Here is a 23,279-nt window from a genome sequence, read left to right as displayed (position 1 = left end):
GTTACCTTTCAATGTTTTTTTTTTCCTTTTAATTTTTTCAAAAAAAAAAATCCCAAAAAAAAAAAGTAACCTTTGCTATATTTGGAAGTCATTTAATGTTGTGAATCAACCGTTAAAGTTGTTAAAATTGCTCCCGTTTTTGCATTAGTTCCCTTCTGTCTACTTTCGACATGTGAAAGTTTTAAAACTGTTTCATCTTTTAAAGATAGATTCAAGTCAAGATTTTGCCAATTTAGAAGTATTTTAGATAAAAAGTTACTTAGGTTCGCTAGGACGGTTCACTACAACAGAGCCTTTCTGAGAAGTCTACTGCTTTAAGATGGCGGTTGTTTACTAACGCCACCAAGTCTGTCATTGCGCTTCTAGTTCTATATGCATATGATATCTAGTGTAACATCAAGTGGACGTAGATTGTAGGTTGTCGTCTACAGTCAGAGAATACTGGAGCTACCTAGCCTAGCATCGCGTTTGCAACAGCATCACAAGTCTTCCCTCCTTCCCACTCCCGCTGTTCTCACTCCGTGTCTCTGACAGTTAAATTCTCTCCAAACCTTGGAGCTAGTGGATGTGCTCTGTGCCTCACACATCTTTGACCATTCTTCCTTGGTTATTTGTGCTTTCTTTCTCCCATTTTTCTTTAATATACAGAGATGTGTGCATCTGACATGACATGCGTGCTTTATAAAGTTCAGAAATAAGTTTACATTTTTTCCCATCATAAGCTTTCTTGAACACCTTAATGATCTCATTTTCTGCTACACCCTTGACCTCTTTGTCATAGTAATCTTTTAATTGTATGTATCTAAAATGGTACTCCTCCTCTAGTCCAAAACACTGCCTCAATTTTTCAAAACTCTGCAGCTTGCCTCCTTCTACCACTTTACTTATTGCTGTAATGCCTCTTTTTGCCCACCTCCTAAACCCTTTATCATTCAATCCTGGTTTAAAACCATCAAATGCTAATCAACTCAGAATTTTTGTTTCCCTTTCCAGATTGTACCTTTCCACGACAGCTTTTCATATAACCATTGTATTCTTAGTAATCTCCCCCAGTTAGTTATGCAGTTTTTTTTATCCGTTCCTTGTGGGTACTTTGCGGTTTTTCACTTATCGGCATGGGTTCTGATCCCAATTCACCGCAAAAAACGAGGGATCACTGTATTGCTGAATCTATCATCTTCTGAGATTTCTATTGGCTTTTTTTCAGACTTAATTTAAAATTTAACACATACCTTTGTTTCATCGTGCCGTGGTGTTGCCACTGGAAACCATGTTGTCAGAATTCGACAGAGACTGCTCCTTAACAACGGGGTCTGTCGAAAGAGTGCGGTTAGTGTTAGTGTATCCTGGAGCTTAACACTGACAAATGAATGAAGGCCAACTTAATACAGAGTAAATACAAATATTAAAGGACACTTCAAGGTGCCAATGAAGATCACTGCTAAAAAAAAAAACCAAACTCTTAATTTTAATCAAGCCAAAGCTGGAATGTGAATTTTGCTAACAGAAGTAGGGATGCTCCATGGCCTCTGTGGCGGTCAGTCTTTGTTGATGGTCGTAGCGAAGCAGCTTGTCTAGGAGGTCCAAAGCCTCAGGGCTCACCAAGTGCTGATTCTCGGTCTGAACAAACTGCTCCCAGCGTTTCCTGCTCTGTCTGAGTTTAAACAGAAAAGCAAACAAATTACTTGAGCGTTGCCAATTTGTTCAGCAGTTAAGTATATATAGCATTACATGCAATTCCGCTGTTTTGCCTAGTAGTAGTGTAATTTTCAATACCGCATAAATGTTAACAAGATGTCCTCAACTGAATACGCAGGGTCTCAAGAAGTTAATGTAAAACAACCTCAGTGAGAAGTCAGACTGGACTTACTGTCCAAGCAGATCTTTGAAGCGTGGATCCAATTCAATGTGGTATTTACGCAGGTAGCCGAACAGCTCATCAGTCCCCAGAACCTTGGCAATTCGCACCAGCTGCAAAATCAGATCAGTTTCCAAAATTAACCCTCCATACTCTTAGCATTTTTTGTGAGGGTTTTGAATTTTCTGATATTTATAAACTAAAAAAAACAAACAAACAAAAAAAAAACAGTTCAAACATGCCTTGTACATTTTTTTATTCCGAAATCATCAAAGGATTATGTCATGAACTTTTTTCAAAATGATTTTTACATTTTTTTAAAAGTGTCATAACCAGTTGAAGAATTTCAAATGCCAAATATGGAAAATCACACACATTGCGTGATTACTGATAAACTATAAATCTCAGTAAAGTTTTGACAACTAATAAGTACTTGATAAGAGGTTGAGCAAATTAGCACGGAGTAATTCATATTCCAAAAGTTGCACTTTTTGACAATAGTTCGAAAACAATATACATTATTGTCATGAAACATGAAAAATAACATTTTCAATTCATTTCAATGAAATGAAACCTCATTTTCTACATCTGGGGGGGGGGGGGTCTGCTCATGCCTCTGGCTCTACCTCTCGCCCTGGCCCTGCGTGGATCTGAAAATAATTTTTTAAAAAAAATCTATTTTTTACGAATAGCCATTTTCACACTATTTTCAAATTGATAAATAACTATCATATAAAAGTAAAATATAATCATGCAATCTCATAATCTATCAATTGATTTTTAGGTTTCAAATAGATTTTGGCAACTTATAGAAAATACAAATTTTGATATGTTCATGATAAATGCCAATATTTTTTCATTTTATTACCTTCTTTGAGGGGCTCAATGCCATTTTTAGCAACACTTCCTTTGAATCAGTGCCCCCTTTCTCTGGAGACTCCTCATCAGACTCGGCATAATTTACTGTTTGTACTCGCCTCCTACAGACTTGATGTTCTCCTGGTGTTCCACACCTTCTTCTAGCCCTGCCTTGTCGTTGTGATGCCATTATTTTCTAATATAATTGTGATCAAAATTGATTATTCCAGCAGAGAGAGGATATAAAACTTCACAGATGCAAGATGGTGGCCACTGACGCGAACTTTGACTGAATTTTTTCAGTGGACTCGGGTTTAGTTTACATTTAGTTACGATGCGACAGTGCTGCTATATGTGTTGAATGAAAGAGCTACAATTCATCTACCGTAATTTTCGCACTAAAGGCACACCTGTCTATAAGCCGCCACCCACCAAATTTGACACGAAAACGGAATTAGCTCATCGATAAGCCGCACTGGACTACAAGCCGCAGCATTCCTCACTGTATTACGGGATATTTACACCAAACTATATTAACCGGTAACACTTTATTTGACAGCGGCATCATAAGACCAAATGAACCACCATGAAGCTTTGAACCAATTGGCTGCAAAGCTTCATTGCTTCAATAAGCTTCATATGGCAATCACTGCTCCCTCGGGGAGACAGTCAACCTCTGCTGCCCCCTGCTGTCAACACTGTTGTCATCCAACATGCCTCTTAGCATGCACTGCAGCGCTACAGATGTAAATAACAATCAAAATTCATGTTGTGCCAATTATTTCTTCAGTTACTGTTTCGGTTGTTTCATTAATTGCTAGTTATGGTATTTGGTAACACTTTATTTGACAGTGATGCCATAAGACTGTCATTAGACACTCATAATTAGGAAATGACACTGTCATGAGCATTATTGAATGCTTATAACAGATGTCATTTAGTGTTATCTGGCAAATTATCTCACTTTTAAATGAATGTAAAAGATCCGAGCTGGACATTAATGGAGTTAGTGATGCAATTTGTCAGATGACACTTCATGAGATCTACCATATGCATTCAGTATTGCCATTGATAGTGTCATGTCATTATTATTACGGTCTTATGACAGTCTTGTGACGCCGTTGTCGAATAAAGTGTTACCTATTAACCCAAATAAATCAACAAATAAGCTGTACCGGACTATAAGCCTCAGGATTCAAAATGAAGGAAAAAAGTAACAGCCTATAGTCCGAAAATTATGGTATATACTAGAGCTGGGAATCTTTGGGCACCTAACGATTCGATTACGATTACGATTCAGAGGCTCCGATTAGATTATAAAACGATTATTGATGCACCCCCCTCCTTTTTTTTTTTTTTTTTTTTTTTTTTTTTTTTAAATAAAGTTTTGTACATTAGTTCCAAAATTGTTCAAAAATACTCTCAGGCTAAACCAAACTACTATTTCAGTATCAAGTTAACATATAGCAGTAAACAAATATACAAAAATAACATTAAATAAAAAAACTCCAGTCCCCATTCTGTATCAGCAGCTTTAAACTACATTCAATTAATTTAATGTTGTGAATCAACCGTTAAAGTTGTTAAAATCGCTCCCGTTATTCCATAATTTCCCTTTTGTCTACTTTTGACATGTGAAAGTTTTAAAACTATTTTAAAGATAGATTCAAGTCAATATTTTACCGATTTAGGAGTATTTTAGATAAAAAGTTAATTAGGTTTGTTTGGAAGGTTCACTACAACAGCATTGCAGGGAAGTTTACTGCTTTAAGATGGCGGCCGTTTACTAACGCCCGCATCAAGCTTTTTGCAGATGTGCTGCTACCGCTACCGAGTCTATAATCCATCTAGTCCTATATAAATGATATCTACCGTAACATTTTGTAGCTTAGCTGTACTTGTAGCAGCTTTTCGGCAGCAGTCAGGTATGTTGTTGTGTTTTTTTATCTCGTGGCATGAGTTGAGCTAGAGCCGTGAGTTGAGCGTTGGCATTACCCGAGGGGCCGGTTAATGAGAAGCATAATGTTTAGCTACTCCCGCTCCGTTCTGTCCCGAAGACCGCGCGGCACGCTGAGTGTGTTGTACTTCCCTTTACTTGGCATATTTCAATAATCGGAATTTGGATGTTTGTGAATCGTTCTCGAATCTTCCACGGCCGAATCGCGAATAATCTAAGAATCGGAAATTTTGCACACCTCTAGTATATACTAGCCAAAAAACACGTCTTTATGACTAGTACAACAGATGTTATGTCCCTCATTTGTACAAGGCGGAGTGTATAGGTTTAAGCAGATAATTGAAAGATAAATTAAAACATCACAGTGACAATTTAATGCTACCTGATCGTAGTTGTCCTGTCCATGGAAGAAGGGCTCTTTCTGGAAGATCATACTGGCAAGCATGCAACCCAAACTCCACATGTCTAGACTGTAATCATACATCTGAAAGACAAAAGCAACAAACAGTTACTGATGGTGATGAGGATGATCAGAAAAATTATACACATGTCCGGGAGGGTGCTCTGATGTAGCCCTGCTTACTGTGGGCAGGAGGCGAGCTACACTCTAAAATGGTTACCATCCAATAGCATGACCAATACACTGAAGATAAACAACCTTTCATACTCCCACAAATTACTTTTACAAAGTTAATGTTTTCTTACACACAACACAATACTTATGATTTCAGTAACGCATATAGTACTCCTTTGTGTGGGGTCATTTATTTTAACTTTTCGTTATAATTGCATGTTAGGCAGGAATGTTTAAGTGTTACCTAAAGGCACGGACAACAACTAGTATAAATGACCGTGTGAAAGAGTACTCAAATTATTTAAGTATGCAAATTTCTTAGACCTCTGATAATGGAGAATTTTTTAAAACTGGCTTTAATCATAGACTTCACCATCAATTGACAAGACAGCTCCCACAAACATTGTGCCACGCCTTTCCGTTGGGGGCCGACCCAGGCAGAGCATTTGGCTTTCACTGTGATAAACTCAAAAACGCGCTGTGTTCAAACGCCGGATTTAGGTGGAAAAAGGATGGAGGCTTTACTCCGTATAAGCTATAGAAATGCAGGGATGTACGCATTTATTTACAAGAATTTTCTCAAAAAGCTCCTTGTTTTGTGATAGCCGCAATGTTGGATTTACACAGTAGCGTAATTTTAGCTCGAAATATTTACGTAAAATGAATGATAACTGCCCGGTTTTTTTGCTTTTAACCAAGATTCTAGACTGTTCTACAGTGGTATAAAAAAGTATCGGAACCCTTTAGAATTTCTCACATTTCTGCATAAAATCACCATCAAATGTGATCTGATCTTTGTCAAAACCACACAGATGAAAATACAGTGTCTGCTTCAACTAAAACCACCCAAACATTTATAGGTTTTCATATTTTAATGAGGATAGTATGCAAACAATGACAGACGGGGGAAAAAATAAGTAAGTGAATCATCTGCCTAAGGAGATTTAAAGAGCAATTGAAGCCAATTTTTACCAAACATTTTAAGTCAGGTGTGTGCCCAAACACTGATGAGTGGTTTAAAGCTGCCCTTCCCACTATAAAACACACAACTGGTAAGAAATATCTTGATGAGAAGCATTATCTGATGTGCATCATGGCTCGGTCAAAAGAGCTGTCTGAAGTCCTGCGATCAAGGATTGTTGATTTGTATAAACCTGGGAAAGGATACAAAACCATCCCTAAAAGTCGAAGTTCATTAATTGACAGTCAGAGAAGTTGTCTACAAATGGAGAGTGGCACTGTTGCTTCTCTCCCAAGGAGTGGCCAATTTCAAGTCCAGATTTGAACCCCATTAAGATGCTGTGGCATGACCTAAAGACAGCGATTCATTCCAGGCATCCATAGAATCTGAATGAACTACAGCAGTTTTGTAGAGAAAAATGGGCCAACATTAGTTCTGATCGACGTGCCAGACTGATCTGCAGCTAAATGAAGCGTCTGGTTGAAGTTATTGTTGCCAAAGAGGGAGCCACAAAATATTAAATGTGATGGTCCACCCACGTATTTTCCCCCTTCTGTCATTGTTTACATACAATCCTCATTAAAATATTAAAACCTATAAATGTTTTGGGTGGTTTTAGTTAAAGCAGACAGTTTTTTCATCTGTGTGATTTTGACAAAGATCAGTTCACATTTAATGGTGATTTTATGCAGAAATGTGAGAAATTCCAAAAGGTTCAGATACTTTTTATTAAAGTTGCACCGATACCGATACCAGTATCGGCAGGGGCGCCGATCCGGCCCGAATTGGTGGTATCGGTATCGACGAGTACCAACATTTAGGGCGCCGATACCATCTACTGGCATCACTTGAACGCAAATATACACTGTCCTCCCCACGTGAGCTATCTTCCCAAATCCCACAAAATTACCAAACGAAATTAACTCCTTCGTCTTCAATTTTAAGGATGTAAATTACAACGCATATCCGCAATGTTATGCTGCTCATCTAACATGGCATTCACAAACGATTAGCATGCATAAGCTAACGCCTGCTATTATAGCGCCGATGGGATCAGAAAGCTTAAAACCGTGGGAGACTATGGTTTCATGATGAACAATGAGTGGCAAATTAAGAGCGCCGTACTTCAAACTCGTCCTGTTTATGAAAGTCGATTGTCAAATGTGTTGTGCAGTAATGAGCAGAAGTGACTTCTGTGGCCAGAAAACACTCAAGCGGCGTAGCGCGCACACTAGATATCACCAAATAGCAACCTAGATGTCCCATGTTAGATCCCATGCTAACTCTTGCGCGCACACACTAAATATCATCAAATAGCAACTAGATGTGCATGCCATTAGCTGCGTGAGCCCAGAGCGACGCGTAGTCCATATACTACATTGAAGAATTAGAAACCGCCATGACTTAATGGAAGTTAAGCCGGCCAAATCAATCCATACCAGTGACAATAGATAATGCTGCAAATACTGTTAATTCAGTACATGTTACAGATGGGCTCGGACCGCAAATAGGATGTTTTGCTTATATGGTAAATATAGCTGCTAAGAGAGCTGCAGCAATCAACAGTGTGCCCCACTTTACAAACAGTAAAGATTGTTCTCAGCACTTATATACAAAATTTCTTCAGATCAGTAAGAAGTAAGCACATAATTATTATGCACTAAAATGCTTGTTTATATGTTATTTTTGCTTGTCAGCAAATAGTAACAATTATAATAATAATAACAGTTGTATTTTCTGTTTCAGAGCATTTAATGTATTGAATTGTATCGAAAATCGTACCAAACCATGACTTAACTGTATCGTTGCATCCCTTACACGTACATATATACATATATATTTTTTTAATTATTAAATTTATTTGGATCATGGAAGCTTCCACTTGGGGAAAATATATACATACGGTATATCCTGTATATACATAATATAATAAAAATATACAGTACTTGCAAAAGTTTTAGGCAGGTGTCCTAAAAACACCTATAGGCAGGTGTCCTGCCTAAAACTTTTGCACAGTACTGTATATTTTTATCATATTATGTATATACAGGATATACTGTATGTATATATTTTCCCCAAGTGGAAGCTTCCATGATCCTAATAAATTTAATAATTAAAAAAAATATATATACAGTACTGTGCAAAAGTTTTAGGCAGGTGTCCTGCCTAAAACATTTGCACAGTACTGTTTATTTATTTATTTATTTATTTATTTTTGCTAACAGAGTGGTATCGGTATCGGCCGATACTGCACAGCCAGGTATCTGTATCGGTATCGGGCCCAAAAAATGGCATCGGTGCAACACTACTTTTTATACCACTGTATGTTCAAATCTATAGAAATTATGGCATGTACGCATTTATTTACAAGAATTTTCAACTTAAAAAGCTCTTTGTTCTATGATGGCTGCCATGTTGTATCCATACACAGTAGCGTAACTGTCCGTTTATTGGCAAAAAAAAGTAGTGATTTAGATATTTCTGCGTCCAAATCACCTTTTACAGGTTTTATTTTATGTAACATTTCAACCTAAAAACGACGAGGCCCAGATAGCCGGCAAGACGTGCCTCCGTGCTGAGGCAATAGTAACATCGGAATTCAACCAAAATAAGTTGTGATTGTATATAGAAAAATGTAAAATTTGCTTTTGTTGAGTAAAATTAAGATGATTCTGCATGCTTTCTTCAAGTATTACAGTAAGTTTCTGATGTGAAAACGGAGTGATTTATTAGCTGTTGAAACACACTAAATAAAAAAAATATAAAAAACTTATAAAATATTTATAAAAATATTAAGTTGTTATCTTAGGCAAAAATTTATAAATGTTAAATATTTCTATTGATCCTGAAAATGTGACTGTCTCTGCATTTGGAGATTTTGTGCATCTAGTGTAAAATTTGAGAATTTTACAGCCATTTCAAGTTTTGTTATATTTGCATAAAAATAATCAGGATTTTATCAGGGAACGACTGAATTTTTTTTATGTCACTACTCATGGAAAGTCATATATGCCTAAGGGAGGTGCCTGTTTTGGTTTTAGGTCAATAGCTGCTTTGGGTTTTGAAAATATTTGAATTTTAAGTTTTTGAAAATAGGTCCCTACGGATCAGCCCCGAGCCCAGTGTCCCGTCAACTGATAGTAAAGTCTATGCTTTAATTCATTTCCATTTCTTCCACTATTACACATCAGAAAAATTAACCACTCCCGTCTCCCCCTAAAAAATCATCAAACAAGATTTTTTTTGCTGGGATGGACACGATAAAGGTGTTGTATGTTCCTTTAAAACACTCCAGCGCTAAAAATGGTCACAAAGATACAGTGGGGAGAACAAGTATTTGATACACTGCCGATTTTGCTGGTTTTCCCACTTGCAAGCCATGTAGAGGTCTGTAATTTGTATCATAAGTTCTCTTCAAATGTGAGGGATGGAATCTAATACAAAAATCCAGAAAAGCACATTGTATAATTTTTAAATAATAAATTTGTATTTAACTGCATGAAATAAGTATTTGATACATTACCAACTAGTAAATATTTCGGCTCTTAGTTCTTTTTTAAGAACCCCTCCTGTTCTCCACTCATTACTGGAAGTAGCTGCACCTGTTTTAACTTGTTACCTGTATAAAAGACACCTGTTCACATGCTCAAACAAACAAACTCCAACCTCTCCACAATGGCCAAGACCAAAGAGCTGTGTAAGGACATCAGTAGAGGTGTGCAAAATTTCCGATTCTTAGATTATTCGCGATTCGGCCGTGGAAGATTCGAGAACGATTCACAAACATCCAAATTCCGATTATTAAAATATGCGAAGTAAAGCGGAAGTACACAACACTCAGCGCACCGCACGGTCTTCGGGACGGAACGGAGCGAGAGTAGCTAAACATGATGCTTCCCATTACCCGGCCCCTTGGGTAATGCCAATGCTCAACTTACGGCTCTAGCTCAACTCATGCAACGAGATAATAAAACACAACAACATACCTGACTGCTGCCGAAAAGCTGCTAGAAAAGTACATCCATATAATGGTACGGTGGATATCATTTATATGGGACTAGATGCATTATAGATTTGGTAGTGTTAGCAGCACATCTACAAAAAGCTAGATGCGGCCGTTATAAACGGCCGCCATCTTAAAGCAGTACACTTCCCTGCAGGGCTGTTGTAGCGAACCTTCCAAGCAAACCTTCCAAGCAAACCTAATTAACTTTTTATCTAAAATACTCCTAAATTGGTAAAATATTGACTTGAATCTAACTTTACAATAGTTTTAAAACTTTCACATGTCGAAAGTAGACAAAAGGGAAATTATGGAATAACGGGAGCAATTTTAACAAATTTAACGGTTGATTCACAACATTAAATTAATTGAATGTAGTTTAAAGCTGCTGATACAGAATGGGGACTGGAGTTTTTTATTTAATGTTATTTTTGTATATTTGTTTACTGCTATATGTTAACTTGATACTGATATAGTAGTGTGGTTTAGCCTGAGAGTATTTTTGAACAATTTTGGAACTAATGTACAAAACATAAAAAAAATTAAAAAAAAGAGAAAAAAAAAGGAGGGGGGTGCATCAATAATCGTTTTATAATCGAATCGGAGCCTCTGAATCGTAATCGTAATCGAATCGTTAGGTGCCCAAAGATTCCCAGCTCTAGACATCAGGGATAAAATAATAGACCTGCACAAGGCTGGGATGGGCTACAGGAAAATAACCAAGCAGCTTGGTGAGAAGGTAACAACTGTTGGAGCGATTATTAGAAAATGGAAGAAGTTCAAGTTGACGGTCAATCTGCCTCGTTCTGGGGCTCCATGCAAGATCTCACCTCGTGGGGCATCACTGATCATGAGGAAGGTAGGATCAGCCCAGAACTACACGGCAGGACTTGGTCAATGACCTGAAGAGAGCTGGAACCACAGTCTCGAATAAAACCATCGGAAACACATTACGCCGTCATGGATTAAAATCCTACAGCGCACGCAAGGTCCCGCTGCCGAAGCCAGTGCATGTCCAGACACGTCTGAAGTTTGCCACTGACCATCTGGATGATCCAGAGGAGCAATGGGAAAAGGTCATGTGGTCGGATGAGACTAAAATTGAACTTTTTGGTCTAAACTCGGCTCGTCGTGTTTGGAGGAAAAAGAAGGATGAGTACAACCCCAAGAACACCATCCCAACCGTGAAACACGGAGGAGGAAACATCATTTTTTGGGGATGCTTCTCTGCCAAGGGTACAGGACGACTGCACCGTATTGAGGTGAGGATGGATGGGGCTATGTATCGCCAGATCTTGGCTGACAACCTCCTTCCTTCAGTGAGAGCCCTGAAGATGGGTCGTGGCTGGGTCTTCCAGCATGACAACGACCCAGAGCACACAGCCAAGGCAACTAAAGAGTGGCTCCGTAAGAAGCATCTTAAGGTCCTGGAGTGGCCTAGCCAGTCACCAGATCTGAACCCGATAGAAAATCTATGGAGGGAGCTGAAAGTCTGTGTTGCCCGGCAGCAGCCCCGAAACCTGAAGGCTCTGGAGAAGATCTGCATGGAAGAGTGGGCCAAAATCCCTGCTGCAGTGTGTGCAAACGTTGTCAAGGACTACAGGAAACGTTTGGTATCTGTAATAGCAAACAAAGGTTTCTGTACTAAATATTAAGTTCGATTTTTGTGATGTATCAAATACTTATTTCATGCAATTAAATGCAAATTTATTATTTAAAAATCATACAACGTAATTTTCTGTTTTTTGTATTAGATTCCGTCCCTCACAGTTGAAGAGAACTTATGATACAAATTACAGACCTCTACATGCTTGGTAAGTGGGAAAACCAGCAAAATCGGCAGTGTATCAAATACTTGTTCTCCCCACTGTAGTAGTGTACTGTACCCGATGCTGCGTAAGAACCTGGTGTCCAACTGCAATAAATACTGTATCTCATTGTATGCTAATCAAGTTGTCATATATAATAACTTGTGTTTTGTTTGGAAGTACAGTCAAGTAAACAAAAGCACAGCATTGTGTAAATTTTACATTTAAAGTGTGTGTGTTAACACATTTTTCACACATTTTCCTGTCTCTAACCATAATCTATTAAAAAAAAAAGTTAAGACTGTGTCAATTGCTTTCAAAGTAGATAAATGTACAAATTTAGCAGGGTATCAAAGAGTTATTTATTCCACTGTGCCGCTGTGTGAAAGCATCTGCTGGGAAATAGATGTGTGATACATCTCTTACTTGGTAATCCACCAGGAGCTCGGGGCCTTTGAAGTATCGGGACGCCACTCTGACGTTGTACTCTTGTGAAGGGTGGTAGAACTCCGCCAAACCCCAGTCTATTAAGCGTAGCTATGGAAACAAAACAATTACTAAAATCCTGCCTTCACATAGAACTGACAAATATGTCAAGTAAAAGTCCATTTCTTTCACGGTAATAATAAATTGTGTCACTTTGGGGACGCTCTGGTCATACATAAATGTCAGTTTGTTGCCACCTACTGGACATGCTGTAAAGTGTTGAATTTGGCATGAAATATGATTAATATAACAACTTCTATCCATGTTCTTATACTTTTTCCAAGATTGTTTTGCAGGGTCAGAATGGACAACATGGAAGCACAGACTTCCCTCAGCCCTCGTCTTCATCTAGCTCCTTATGGGGGTTCACGAGATGTTCCCAGGGCAGCTGGGTGACATAGAATTTGTTTCCCACTCCTCCCTGTTATGGCCAGCACAATAACAGTATGCCATATTTTTTGCCCACGTTCACATTTCCCATAGGTGGTCTTTGCACACTTTTTTCAGACTGGTGCAGAGGTGTTTTCCTGTTTTGTAGGAAAGATATCCCACTGCGGCCCGATGTGGAATACGGTCATTTGGGGACCCCTTCTTAGACAAACTGTAAAAACTGGCCGTGGAGAAGAAAAGAGGAGCAGGAATGCCACATCTTTATTGTTCGCCTCGATTGTTTAATAAAAATGGCGATGGCGCACTCCATGACGTCACTTTCGTTGTATTGGATTATTATACGAAGACACCTGCCTATATTAAGTTGCGGGTCCGTCGTTTATAACATTACACCGCTACCTATCCCGTGCAACACATGTACATGTACACATATATGGAGAAGATGTACAATAGTGCAGCCGACATCCCGTTTAGTCTAACTACACGATTAAGGCCATTATCCGTCCTAGTGTAGACGTAGACTAACATAACACTACTACAAACTCCACTTCTCCATCCATTTTCAACACCTCCTATCAGCATCAGAGTCGCGGGGTGCTGAAGCCTATCCCAGCTGACTTCAAGAAAAAAGGCGGAAAACACCCTAAACTGGTCGCCAGTCAGTCGTAGGGTACACAGAGAGACAGAAAACCATTGGTACTCATAATTGTTCTCACTTACCGGGATAAAAAATCCCAAGGAACCTTTAAAGATCTGTTAGTGCAAGCAACTGAACCACAAGTCGTATTTGTAGAGACTAAAATTCATGACACTATTTCAAGATTAGAATTGAGGTTCGGGTACTCTCAGGGTTGACTGCCGCCGCCGAAAAGTGCTGAAGCTGGCACGAATAAATCTGGAAATGTACGTGAACATAGCCCAGTCAATAAATTTTTATAAAGAGATTAGGATTTAATGATTGTGGTGCAAAATTCACCCCCGTAAAATTCAATTACGCTCCACTTGTCATCAGTAACAGCAGCATGGAGTTTTACAAATACCGTGAGGCCAGGTATAATATGTTAGGTATGAAATACCCTGTATAACCCTATCAATACTTGTGCAGACGTAGTGTGAGAAAGCGGCAAATACCACTGCAAAGTAATAGATACCTAGTGAATACCGCACAACACAACGAGTATTAAGATTAAGCTTTAAATAAAAGCTAATGCACAAACCAGCGTCTTTTAGCCCTGTTACCTAGACATGTCTTGATTTATAAGATCTCTGTCAGATACTGCTGTATGTATGCTATCATCTACTGCGATGGAATCCACCAAGCACTTTAATAGCATGATCAGTGTAATAGTAGTGACCAACAAAGAGTGTTGGTATCAAAATTACATCTGCTGTTATTTTTGGGCTCCTCCTCCCACGCTCCTATCACCAACGAGTGAGAGAATATTCTCCACCTCAAAATTTTTCACGGTCTCTGACTAAAAACGAAGTCAGAAGGACGTTTAAAAGTCTTGAGTCTTAATGGAGTCTCAGCGCACTCTTGTCATTATAGTATTTGAGTGTTGGGTGCTAGTATTTGCAGTCTTAAGTCAGTCTTTTCCTAGTCAAGGCCTTTAGATAGTAAATATCAAATGTGTTTGTATTTTTGAAAGTCTTTCAGTATTTGCCTGGAGTTACACAACCAATATATGAGCACCAACATAACGGGTCACAAATATGGGCCAATCCATCATGTTTTCAGCACAGTTGCGCTTTTCGGCTGAGCCTGGGAGAACAAAATGTATACATCGCATCATTAACAGCAATGCCAGCACTTAAAGCAGTAATGTGAAGTAATTTCATAACATGCCAAATAGGGTCACAATTAAAGTAATTAAACTTTGTCCAACAAATAAAGCATGAAAAAAATCATTTATATGTTGTATATTTGACAAAATAACCGCGTTTCCCAAGTTCGAGCCTGAAAGGGGACAAACCCGGAAGTGATACGTCACACCGGGAACAGCGATGGCAGCGCCATACATACGTCCGCCATACAAAGCCCTTCAAACAATGATTCAAACAGCGATATAAGCGATAGATCGAGCGCAAGGGAGGAGATCCAAGTTTTTGAAGAGTTGGAGGAAGAAGAGGAGGTTGGAATTTTATGTTGGACCTAACATGTATTAGCCAGACGCTAATCAGGATGCAAACAATGTGCCTAGACTACCTGACATGGAATGGATACAAGACCCATCGAGATTACAAGATTGGTAAGATATAGACTGTTATTATTGTCATGATTTGAAGATGCAGGCATTTGCACATAATTTTATGTTTTTGTCTATCTGATGACATTGTTAAAAAAATAATAGTCAGACTTCACGTTCATTTGGGCAGATCCGGCAGCTCTCGTGCATATAAAATAATAATATAAAAACGTTGGGGGGAAAGAAGGAGATGAGTCGTTGATGGCTTTCTCCACTTTATTGTGGCAACAATAAGAAAACAAAATAATAGCGGACTGCCGCCACATTCGACCGCGAAGTTTTGCTTCTCGCCGATCTCCTCCTCACCTCCTACTACTCCAGCGTCTCTTAAACGGATTGTGCATAGTGTCTTGTTATGAGCTTTTTGTTTACAAATGTATCGAACACACGACGTGCTCAAAACTTTGTTTCTTTTTTAACACATGGAGCTAACAGTACAACACGGCTCGGGGCTCTCGGGAGGAAGAGGCGTCTAATGGCGTGAGGAAATGTAGTTTTTTCACACAAGCGAACAGATTACAAAGCACCACTTCAGTGTTGTCCCTTGACTACATTTCCCATGATTCACTGCGTGACCTGCTCGCTCGCTGATTCGCTGTCAGACATTAAAAGCAACACTTGTCACCTGTCAGCGGCTCTTGTACGTAAAACACAAACTAGAAGGCTATCAAGCGATCACCGTGAAAGAAACGGCGAACCATACAAATGCAACGCAATGCTTGAAGCATGAAGGTGGAAATACATATTACAAATACAAATAAATGTGCACAAACTCACCGGCGCTGTGTGTCTCTTACTGTAACGTGACCGTGAATTACCGCGACGCCGACCCGTTTATATGCACATCCACACCCGTTTCCCGATTGACAGTGGATTAACCCTTTTGGACAAGATCGTAGATGACGCACAATTTAAACACGCTTAACCTAGCCAACGCAACAACTATGATCGGGGATTGCTACGAGTTAACTTTCGGCTAACGTCGCTAGCTTATACTGTTCATTCCACAACAGTTGGCAGCTCTGCTTTGACAAAGTCATCAGTCATCTATCCAAAAATCACACTTACTTTTTGGCAAATCCTTGATCATAAGCAGACCGGTTAAGGAAGCAGGCATCTTCGAAGTGTTTGCAGCAGAGAACACTACTCGATGATGGCGTGAAATTCATTCGCTTAGTGCGAACGAAAGATGTCCATTTACGTGCCCTGCTATCCTTTAGCCACTCATAAAACTTTTCGTTTGAGTGAGAACAAAACATCGCCACACACCGCCGTGGCATCTTACCGAGAAGCAATGCAACAAACAATACTGTTCTATGGCGTACTTCCCTCGCACTTCCCAGTGTGACGTAATTTCCGAACATTTCCGAAGATTGCCGAAGAAAAGCATTTTCGTTGTCAAGGGCGTTGCTATGGGTTAAACAAAGAATCTGGAAGGGTTGCGTTAAAAAAAATAACGAAAATATGCTTATAACTGTTTAGCCATTGATATTATTCAAAAACATTGTTGGCCAACCTTACTTCACATTACTGCTTTAACAACAGGTGAAATGTGGCATATTTTGTTTTTTACTTAAATGAGAGGTTTTTTTTGCTTTTAGATGTGATTTTTTTCCCCATATATACCATATTGGCCCGAATATAAGACAGTGTCTTTTGCACTGAAATATGACTGAACAAGTGGGAGTCGTCATATTCGGGGTCTAGACGTTATACCCATTCACGACGCTAGATGGCGCCATATATAATTGAAGCGAATGCTGAACTTGAGCAGTAATGTTCTGTCATGACAGATGTCAGCTACTCTCACGTTTAACCAGTTTGCATTATTTTATTGCAATGTTTTTCTTTATTCAGATTTGTTTCAAGACTACAGTTAGAACGCACTTTTATGGTTAATGCAGTTATTGCAATTTTGTTGTTTCATCACAATAGATTGGTTTATTTACATTTCAAAAACCAGAAGCCATTCATTTACGAATGTGATTGCACTTTAGTTTACATATTTAAATGTTCAGATATTAAGATTTAAATGAGGCAAAATAACATGCTTTTTCTCTCAAATATATTGTTATACTCATTTGTTTCAGATGTACTGTAATTATTTTCTGTATAAAAATTAATTTGGTGTTCAAAAAGTCTTTTTTCAAACTAGAGTCTTGTAAAAGAGGGTCGTCTTATAATCAGGGCCATCTTATATTCGGGCCAATACGGTATCTCTCTCTCTCTCTCTCTCTCTCTCTCTCTCTCTCTATATATATATATATATATATATATATATATATTTTTTTTTTAATGAGTTTGTATGTTTTATTTGAAAACAAGCATTTGTTGCATATGAATTGATGCAAGTGCATTACTTGGCTATATTGTCTCATACATTAGTGGTTAAATTGGGTAAATGTTGACAAGAATAACGCATATCGGTCTTTACTTATGAGACAAGTGGATAATTTCCTTGGGCATGACATTGTGAAATTCACAATGTGAATCCCCTCAGTCCACCAACAAGACCACACGGCTGACCAAGGTCGGCCAAGCTTTGTTGACACTCGAACAAGGTCAGACCTTAGATCTGCGTTGTTTTCTTAATTTTGTTTTTTTTTTAATTTATTAAAACAAATTAAATTTGTGAGTGTGTGTGCGTAAAGTTGCTTGGACACTCCCTACCTTTCTCAACTGGTGGTCAATCATCACATTGTGGGGCTTGACATCGCGATGCATGATTCCCATGCTGTGACAGTAGTCCAGGGCCTGACCAGTGCATTTACCCAAAGAACAGTCATGTAAATGCTGATGTTGAGAAGCTAAAAATTAATGAATGCAAATGTTTTTATTGTGCTTTTATAGTTCCTCTCACCTTCAGTAGTTCATACATATAAAAACGGATATCATAGTCAGTCAATTTCTGGTACAACTCCTGCGGGGGGGGGGGGGGGGGGGGGGGGGGGGGGGGGAGAAGAAATCTGGAATTTAATAATGTTATAATGTTGGACAACAGTCGAATGGACTATTAACCATTTTTACCTTGAAGTCTGTGTTATTGATGCATTCAAAGACGAGTGCTGGCGTTCTGGACTGAAGTGACATAAAAAGCAAAAGTAGGACAAAAAGATAAGTGCAGCAAATGTAATTCACAATTGAATTCTTACAGTTCACAACATTAACAGACTTTTTGGAGCTTCTCACTCTAGATCGTAACTTTTGTTTTATAAAGTAGGTAATCTCTGAGCAAACATAACATTCTTTATAGAACCATACAATGGTCTTTTACATATTCTTTGATATTTTGACATGTTGTCAAAAAATGTTTGTCTGACTTTCTAATTGGTTTTCTTATTTTGTAGTTTTATTTGTCTCTTTTATTCATCTCTGCTGCACTTTTAGAAATAAAAAAGAATTTAATAAATGGACCCGCTATTTAAACATCTATTCTACCTTTGAAGGTTGAAAGAGCAGTCGCAAATCTAATGGGGATAGAATAAAGATGAAAATCCATTGAAGTGAAATCTGTACACATGATTCCACAATTAAGTACTATCATTTATCTTTATACAATGCAGTTAACAGCGGCTAAAGTTAACACTTAACAGTTGAACCCAGACATTTTGGACACCGTGCAAAAACACACATTTCATTTACGACTTGCTGTCTGAAGTCAAAATAGACTAAACCTCACCTATTTCAGGTCAATCAGGATTACAGAAATTATTTAACTTTGTTAAATGCCACAATAATGACAGAGAATTTCTTAGAGAATGTTAGTTTATTGTTAAAAATTTTCCTATGTTACAGGAGTGTGGAAGCTTACTCAAACTTCAAATATACTGTGCTGGAATGCTGGCCCATTCCTGACATGACTGGTGTAACTAGCTGAGTCAACCAGCTCCTCCAGCGGGATCCCTACGCAGCCGATCTCAGACGAGAGACCAGCGTGTCCTGGGTTGTCCCCGGGGCCTCCCGCCGGTGTGACATGCCTGGAACACCTCTCCAAGGAGGTGTCCAGGAGGTGTCTGAACCAGATGCCTGAGCCACTTCAGCTGGCTCCTCTCAACGCGGTGGAGTAGCGATTTGACCCCGAGTCCCTCCCGGATGACTGAGCTTCTTACCCTATCTCTATGGGGGAGGGCCGCTTGTGTCCGGGATCTTGTTCTTTAGGTCACGACCCACAGCTCGTGACCATAGGTGAGTGTAGGAACATAGATCAGCTGGTAAATCGAGAGCTTGGCTTATTGGCTCAGCTCCTTCTTCACCGCAACGGACCGGTGCAGAGTCCACATCATTGCAGATGCTGCACCGATCCGCCTGTCGATCTCACGCTCTCTCCTACCCTCACTACTGAACAAGACCCCAAGATACTTGAACTCCTCCACTTGGGGTAGGATCTCATCCCCTAACCGGAGCGGGCACGCCACCCTTTTCCGACTGAGGACCATGGTCTCGTATCTGGAGGTGCTGATCTTCATCCCTACCTCTTCACACTCGGCTGCAAACTGCTCCAGTGAGACTTGGAGACCACGGCTTGATGAGGCCAACAGCACCACATCATCTGCAAAAAGCAGAGATGCAATGCTGAGGCCACTAAACCGGACACCCTCAACACTTGGCTGTGCCTAGAAATTTTGTCCATAAAAGTTATGAACAGAATCGATGACAAAGGGCAACGAACTGTCGTACAGGGACCGAAACCCCTCACCAACGGGCTCGGTACCCCGTACTCCCAAAGCACCCCCTACAGGACTCCCAGAGGGACACAATCAAACGCCCTCTCCAAATCCACAAAATACACTGGTTGGGCGAACTCCCATGCATCCTCAAGGACCCTGCAGAGGGTGAAGAGCTGGTCAAATGTTCAACGGCCAGGACAAAAACCACACTGCTTCTCCTGAATCCGAGATTTGACTTCCTGACGGACCCTCCTCTCTAGCACCCTTGAATAGACTTTACCAGGGAGGCTGAGGAGTGTGATCCCTCTATAATTAGAACACACCCTCACACCGGTCTGCCAATCCAGAGGCACAGTCCCCAAAGTCCATGCAATGTTGTAGGCGCGTGTCAGTCATGATTCACACATTTCGGACCAAAACACATTCTTCTCTAGACAAAGAGGCCGTCTCACTGACTGGTGTGATGGCTGGACATTCCCATGATGACTGTACTTGCTTTTAATTGTTTGAACTGATGAACATGGTACTTTCAAGCATCTGGAAATTGCACACAAGGAAGAAGCAGACTTGTGGTGCTTCACGATTTTCTATTTGATTTCATGGCCGATTTCTTTCGATTTTCCCACGATTTCAACCAAGGAAGTATTTAAGATGTGGCCTTAAATTTATCCCTAGGTGTACCATCAAATAGCTCAAATGTTAAGTTAACCTATCATGAGCTTAAAAAGCGATGACCTGGACTTCCCCATGTTCTTTATTGTAGTAGTTTTGGTGTATGTAAACTTTTGACCTCGAAGAAAATGATATAAAATTTTTGAAGAAATTATCTCTCATTTTGTAGCATTTAACAAAATTAAATAATTTCAGTAGGCCTCACTGAGATTAGAGGTTCAGTCTGCTTTGACTTCAAACAGTGAGACAAAAAAATATATGAATGTGTTTTTGCACAGTGTATCAACCTCTGGCTTCAACTGTACAAATACAATACATACACATGCATATCGTTCATCCCAAGCAAGCCTAATTTAAGATTATTAGGCAGTAAAATTTTTCAGATTTGGTTTAATTATGCCAACCATGCTGTATAGAATAGGTTCATATTCTGTATTACAAATGACACCAATATTAGGAGCAACCAGCAGCTACAAGAAAGATTTATTTGGCAAACTTGGGAACAATATTGACAAAGCAGCAGTTTTGACAAATTAGACTACATTTTGTCAGTAGAAGAAAAAAAATACTAAATTCATGCTGTACACGGTGTGGAAAGAAAGACAAACTTAACCTTCGCCAAATCACCAATACACAATAACGAGGTTAAAAATTGCCAATGAGAATACATGTGAAAACTTTATGTATTTAATTTTAATTGATTCATTTTCATGCGATAACCTACCACGGGGTCTTTGACTGTGTCGACCAGACGGATGATGTTGGTCCCACCTCGCAGGTTTTCCAAAATCTTGATCTCACGCTTGATCTTCTTTTTCTTAACCGGCTGAGAAGTGACATGACATGGGGGGGTTACACCACAAAGTTCTTCCACATGTCACGTTTGACTTCAGATGCTGAAGCAGCTGATTCAGCTCTCCTGCCTCTAGTCTGCATGCTTCAGCATCATTTTGTCAGTCTTAGCACAGAGACGTATCTTGCAGCAACAAGACAGTTTACATTTAGAGTGACTATATGGAACATTAGTGTTAACAACATTGCTGCTGCCATTACAACTATTTGATAACTGGAATTTACACTATGATTTTGCTACATGACCCCCCCCCCCCCAAAAAAATCACACTTCAGTGTGAGGCTTATTGACAAATTTTAGTTGCACATTTAGCTTAAACGACGGAGGGCTGACAGCCAATAATTATTGCCACCTTTCCAGTTGTAATTGATTGGAAATCTATTGTCGTGAATGACAGTGACAGCGTTAATCTCACTGCCATTTGCTGTTTCGATTAAAAAAGACAAAAAAGTGATTAAGTGAGTTGCCTTTTACAACAGTGTTTGTTTATCCTCAAACTGCATGTCATACGGTCTCAATTAGGGCTGTGACAAAATATCGAAATGGTGATATATCGTGATCCTTTGTATCCCAAAAGGTTATCAATATGCTCCTGTCAAGAATCGAGATATCGTTTTAAAAAGGTGTCAATCAATAAAAACAAAAATTTAAAAAATGGATGCTATTGACGGTGCTCGACGGCCAATCCATTTAGACCGGGAACATTCATTCAAACCAGAGAATTCAATCATTCGGTCTGATTTTCGGGGCATTTACAGGTCACTTGCTTTTCATTTTAGGCCATTTACAGGTCATTTCCTTTTGAGTTTGAGTCACTGCCTATCAGGGGTCGCGTTAACCGGAAATTTTCCGTCGTTGACCGGTTTTTTAAAACGGTGACGGAAAAAACTGAAGTCCGTCCGTCATTTTGACAGGTTGCAATTCACACCCCAGACCACAGGGTGGCGAGTTAGCATATTAATTAGCTATTGTCTCTCTTAATGCATGACGTCGTTGGCTATTCTGTCAGAATATTGTAGCGTCACCGGGGTCTGGCGGCGGCACCGTGATTGACACATCAACGCGAGGTTCTTATTGGTGCACCCGGTGTGCCAGCGCGTCATCCAATTGATGGACAAGATTACCGCCTGTGTACAGACCCCAATCACATGACGTCAGAACTCCGCCCCCCTGACCGGAGCCGCCATATTGTGTGTCAGCTCGTCATGTTTACACATTACCGCTACGTACATGCCTCCTATTACGGCATGTTTTTCTGCTCGTTAATATTAATAATCAAAATGGTGAAGGCGTGTGTGGCGGTTGGTTGCTGTAACAGAGAAGATAGACGGAGAGACTTGAAGTTCTACCGTATTCTGAGAGACCCGAAGATGAGAGCGAGATGGACTGCTGTAATTCGACAAGAAATCTGGGCACCAAACGATCACCACAGACTATGTAGTAGTCTTTTTATATCTGGTAAGATGCATTTAATATATATTTAGAAGATTTTGGGCTGACAACCACAATTAAGATCATTGTGTGATGTTGGTGATTGGGGTCTATCGTTGCCTCTTTTTCTTTGGGGGCAGAGTTGTTGGCGGTAAGCAGAGTAAAAAAGGGAGAAAAATACCACGACTCCCGTGTCTAATTTTTCGCCGCCAAGCAAGCGTTACAATATTAATTAAAAATGAATGAAAACTAAATACTACTGAATATGTCGTCATTATCATTTTTAAAATTTAAGTGATGGGTAAAAATAGACTATGACTGGATTTTTATGACCCTGTCAGTCAAAATGACAGACAACGAAAATGTCTAGCGCAACCTCTGCTGCCTATTCAATTTGGGTGATTCCCAGGTCACTTCCTGTTCTGTAACACAAAATAAACAGCAAGTGACCCATAGAGTACCCCAAAATCAACAGGAAGTAACTGAAAATCAACAGGTAAATGACCTTAAATGGC

General features: G+C 39.4%; 1 protein-coding gene across 1 annotated transcript in view; it reads right to left on the bottom strand.

Moving 5' to 3' along the window:
* Window positions 1–23,279, bottom strand: part of csnk2a2b (casein kinase 2, alpha prime polypeptide b) — a 32,442-nt gene that overhangs the window by 5,439 nt on the left and 3,724 nt on the right. The window contains exons 3-11 of the mRNA XM_057837202.1: window positions 21,205–21,306; window positions 18,169–18,219; window positions 18,002–18,061; window positions 17,812–17,895; window positions 12,446–12,556; window positions 5,056–5,157; window positions 1,871–1,971; window positions 1,506–1,654; window positions 1,233–1,313 (exon numbers count right to left, since the gene is read on the bottom strand). Coding sequence (XP_057693185.1) covers window positions 1,240–1,313; window positions 1,506–1,654; window positions 1,871–1,971; window positions 5,056–5,157; window positions 12,446–12,556; window positions 17,812–17,895; window positions 18,002–18,061; window positions 18,169–18,219; window positions 21,205–21,306 — 834 coding nt within the window. The 3' untranslated portion in view covers window positions 1,233–1,239. The remainder of the gene's footprint in view (window positions 1–1,232; window positions 1,314–1,505; window positions 1,655–1,870; window positions 1,972–5,055; window positions 5,158–12,445; window positions 12,557–17,811; window positions 17,896–18,001; window positions 18,062–18,168; window positions 18,220–21,204; window positions 21,307–23,279) is intronic.

Source organism: Corythoichthys intestinalis, chromosome 5 (genome assembly GCF_030265065.1).
Source record: "Corythoichthys intestinalis isolate RoL2023-P3 chromosome 5, ASM3026506v1, whole genome shotgun sequence".
NCBI classification, from domain to species: Eukaryota; Metazoa; Chordata; class Actinopteri; order Syngnathiformes; family Syngnathidae; genus Corythoichthys; species Corythoichthys intestinalis.
The sequence above is the reverse complement of the archived record's forward strand: the minus strand, read 5'-3'. Positions and strand labels throughout refer to the sequence as shown.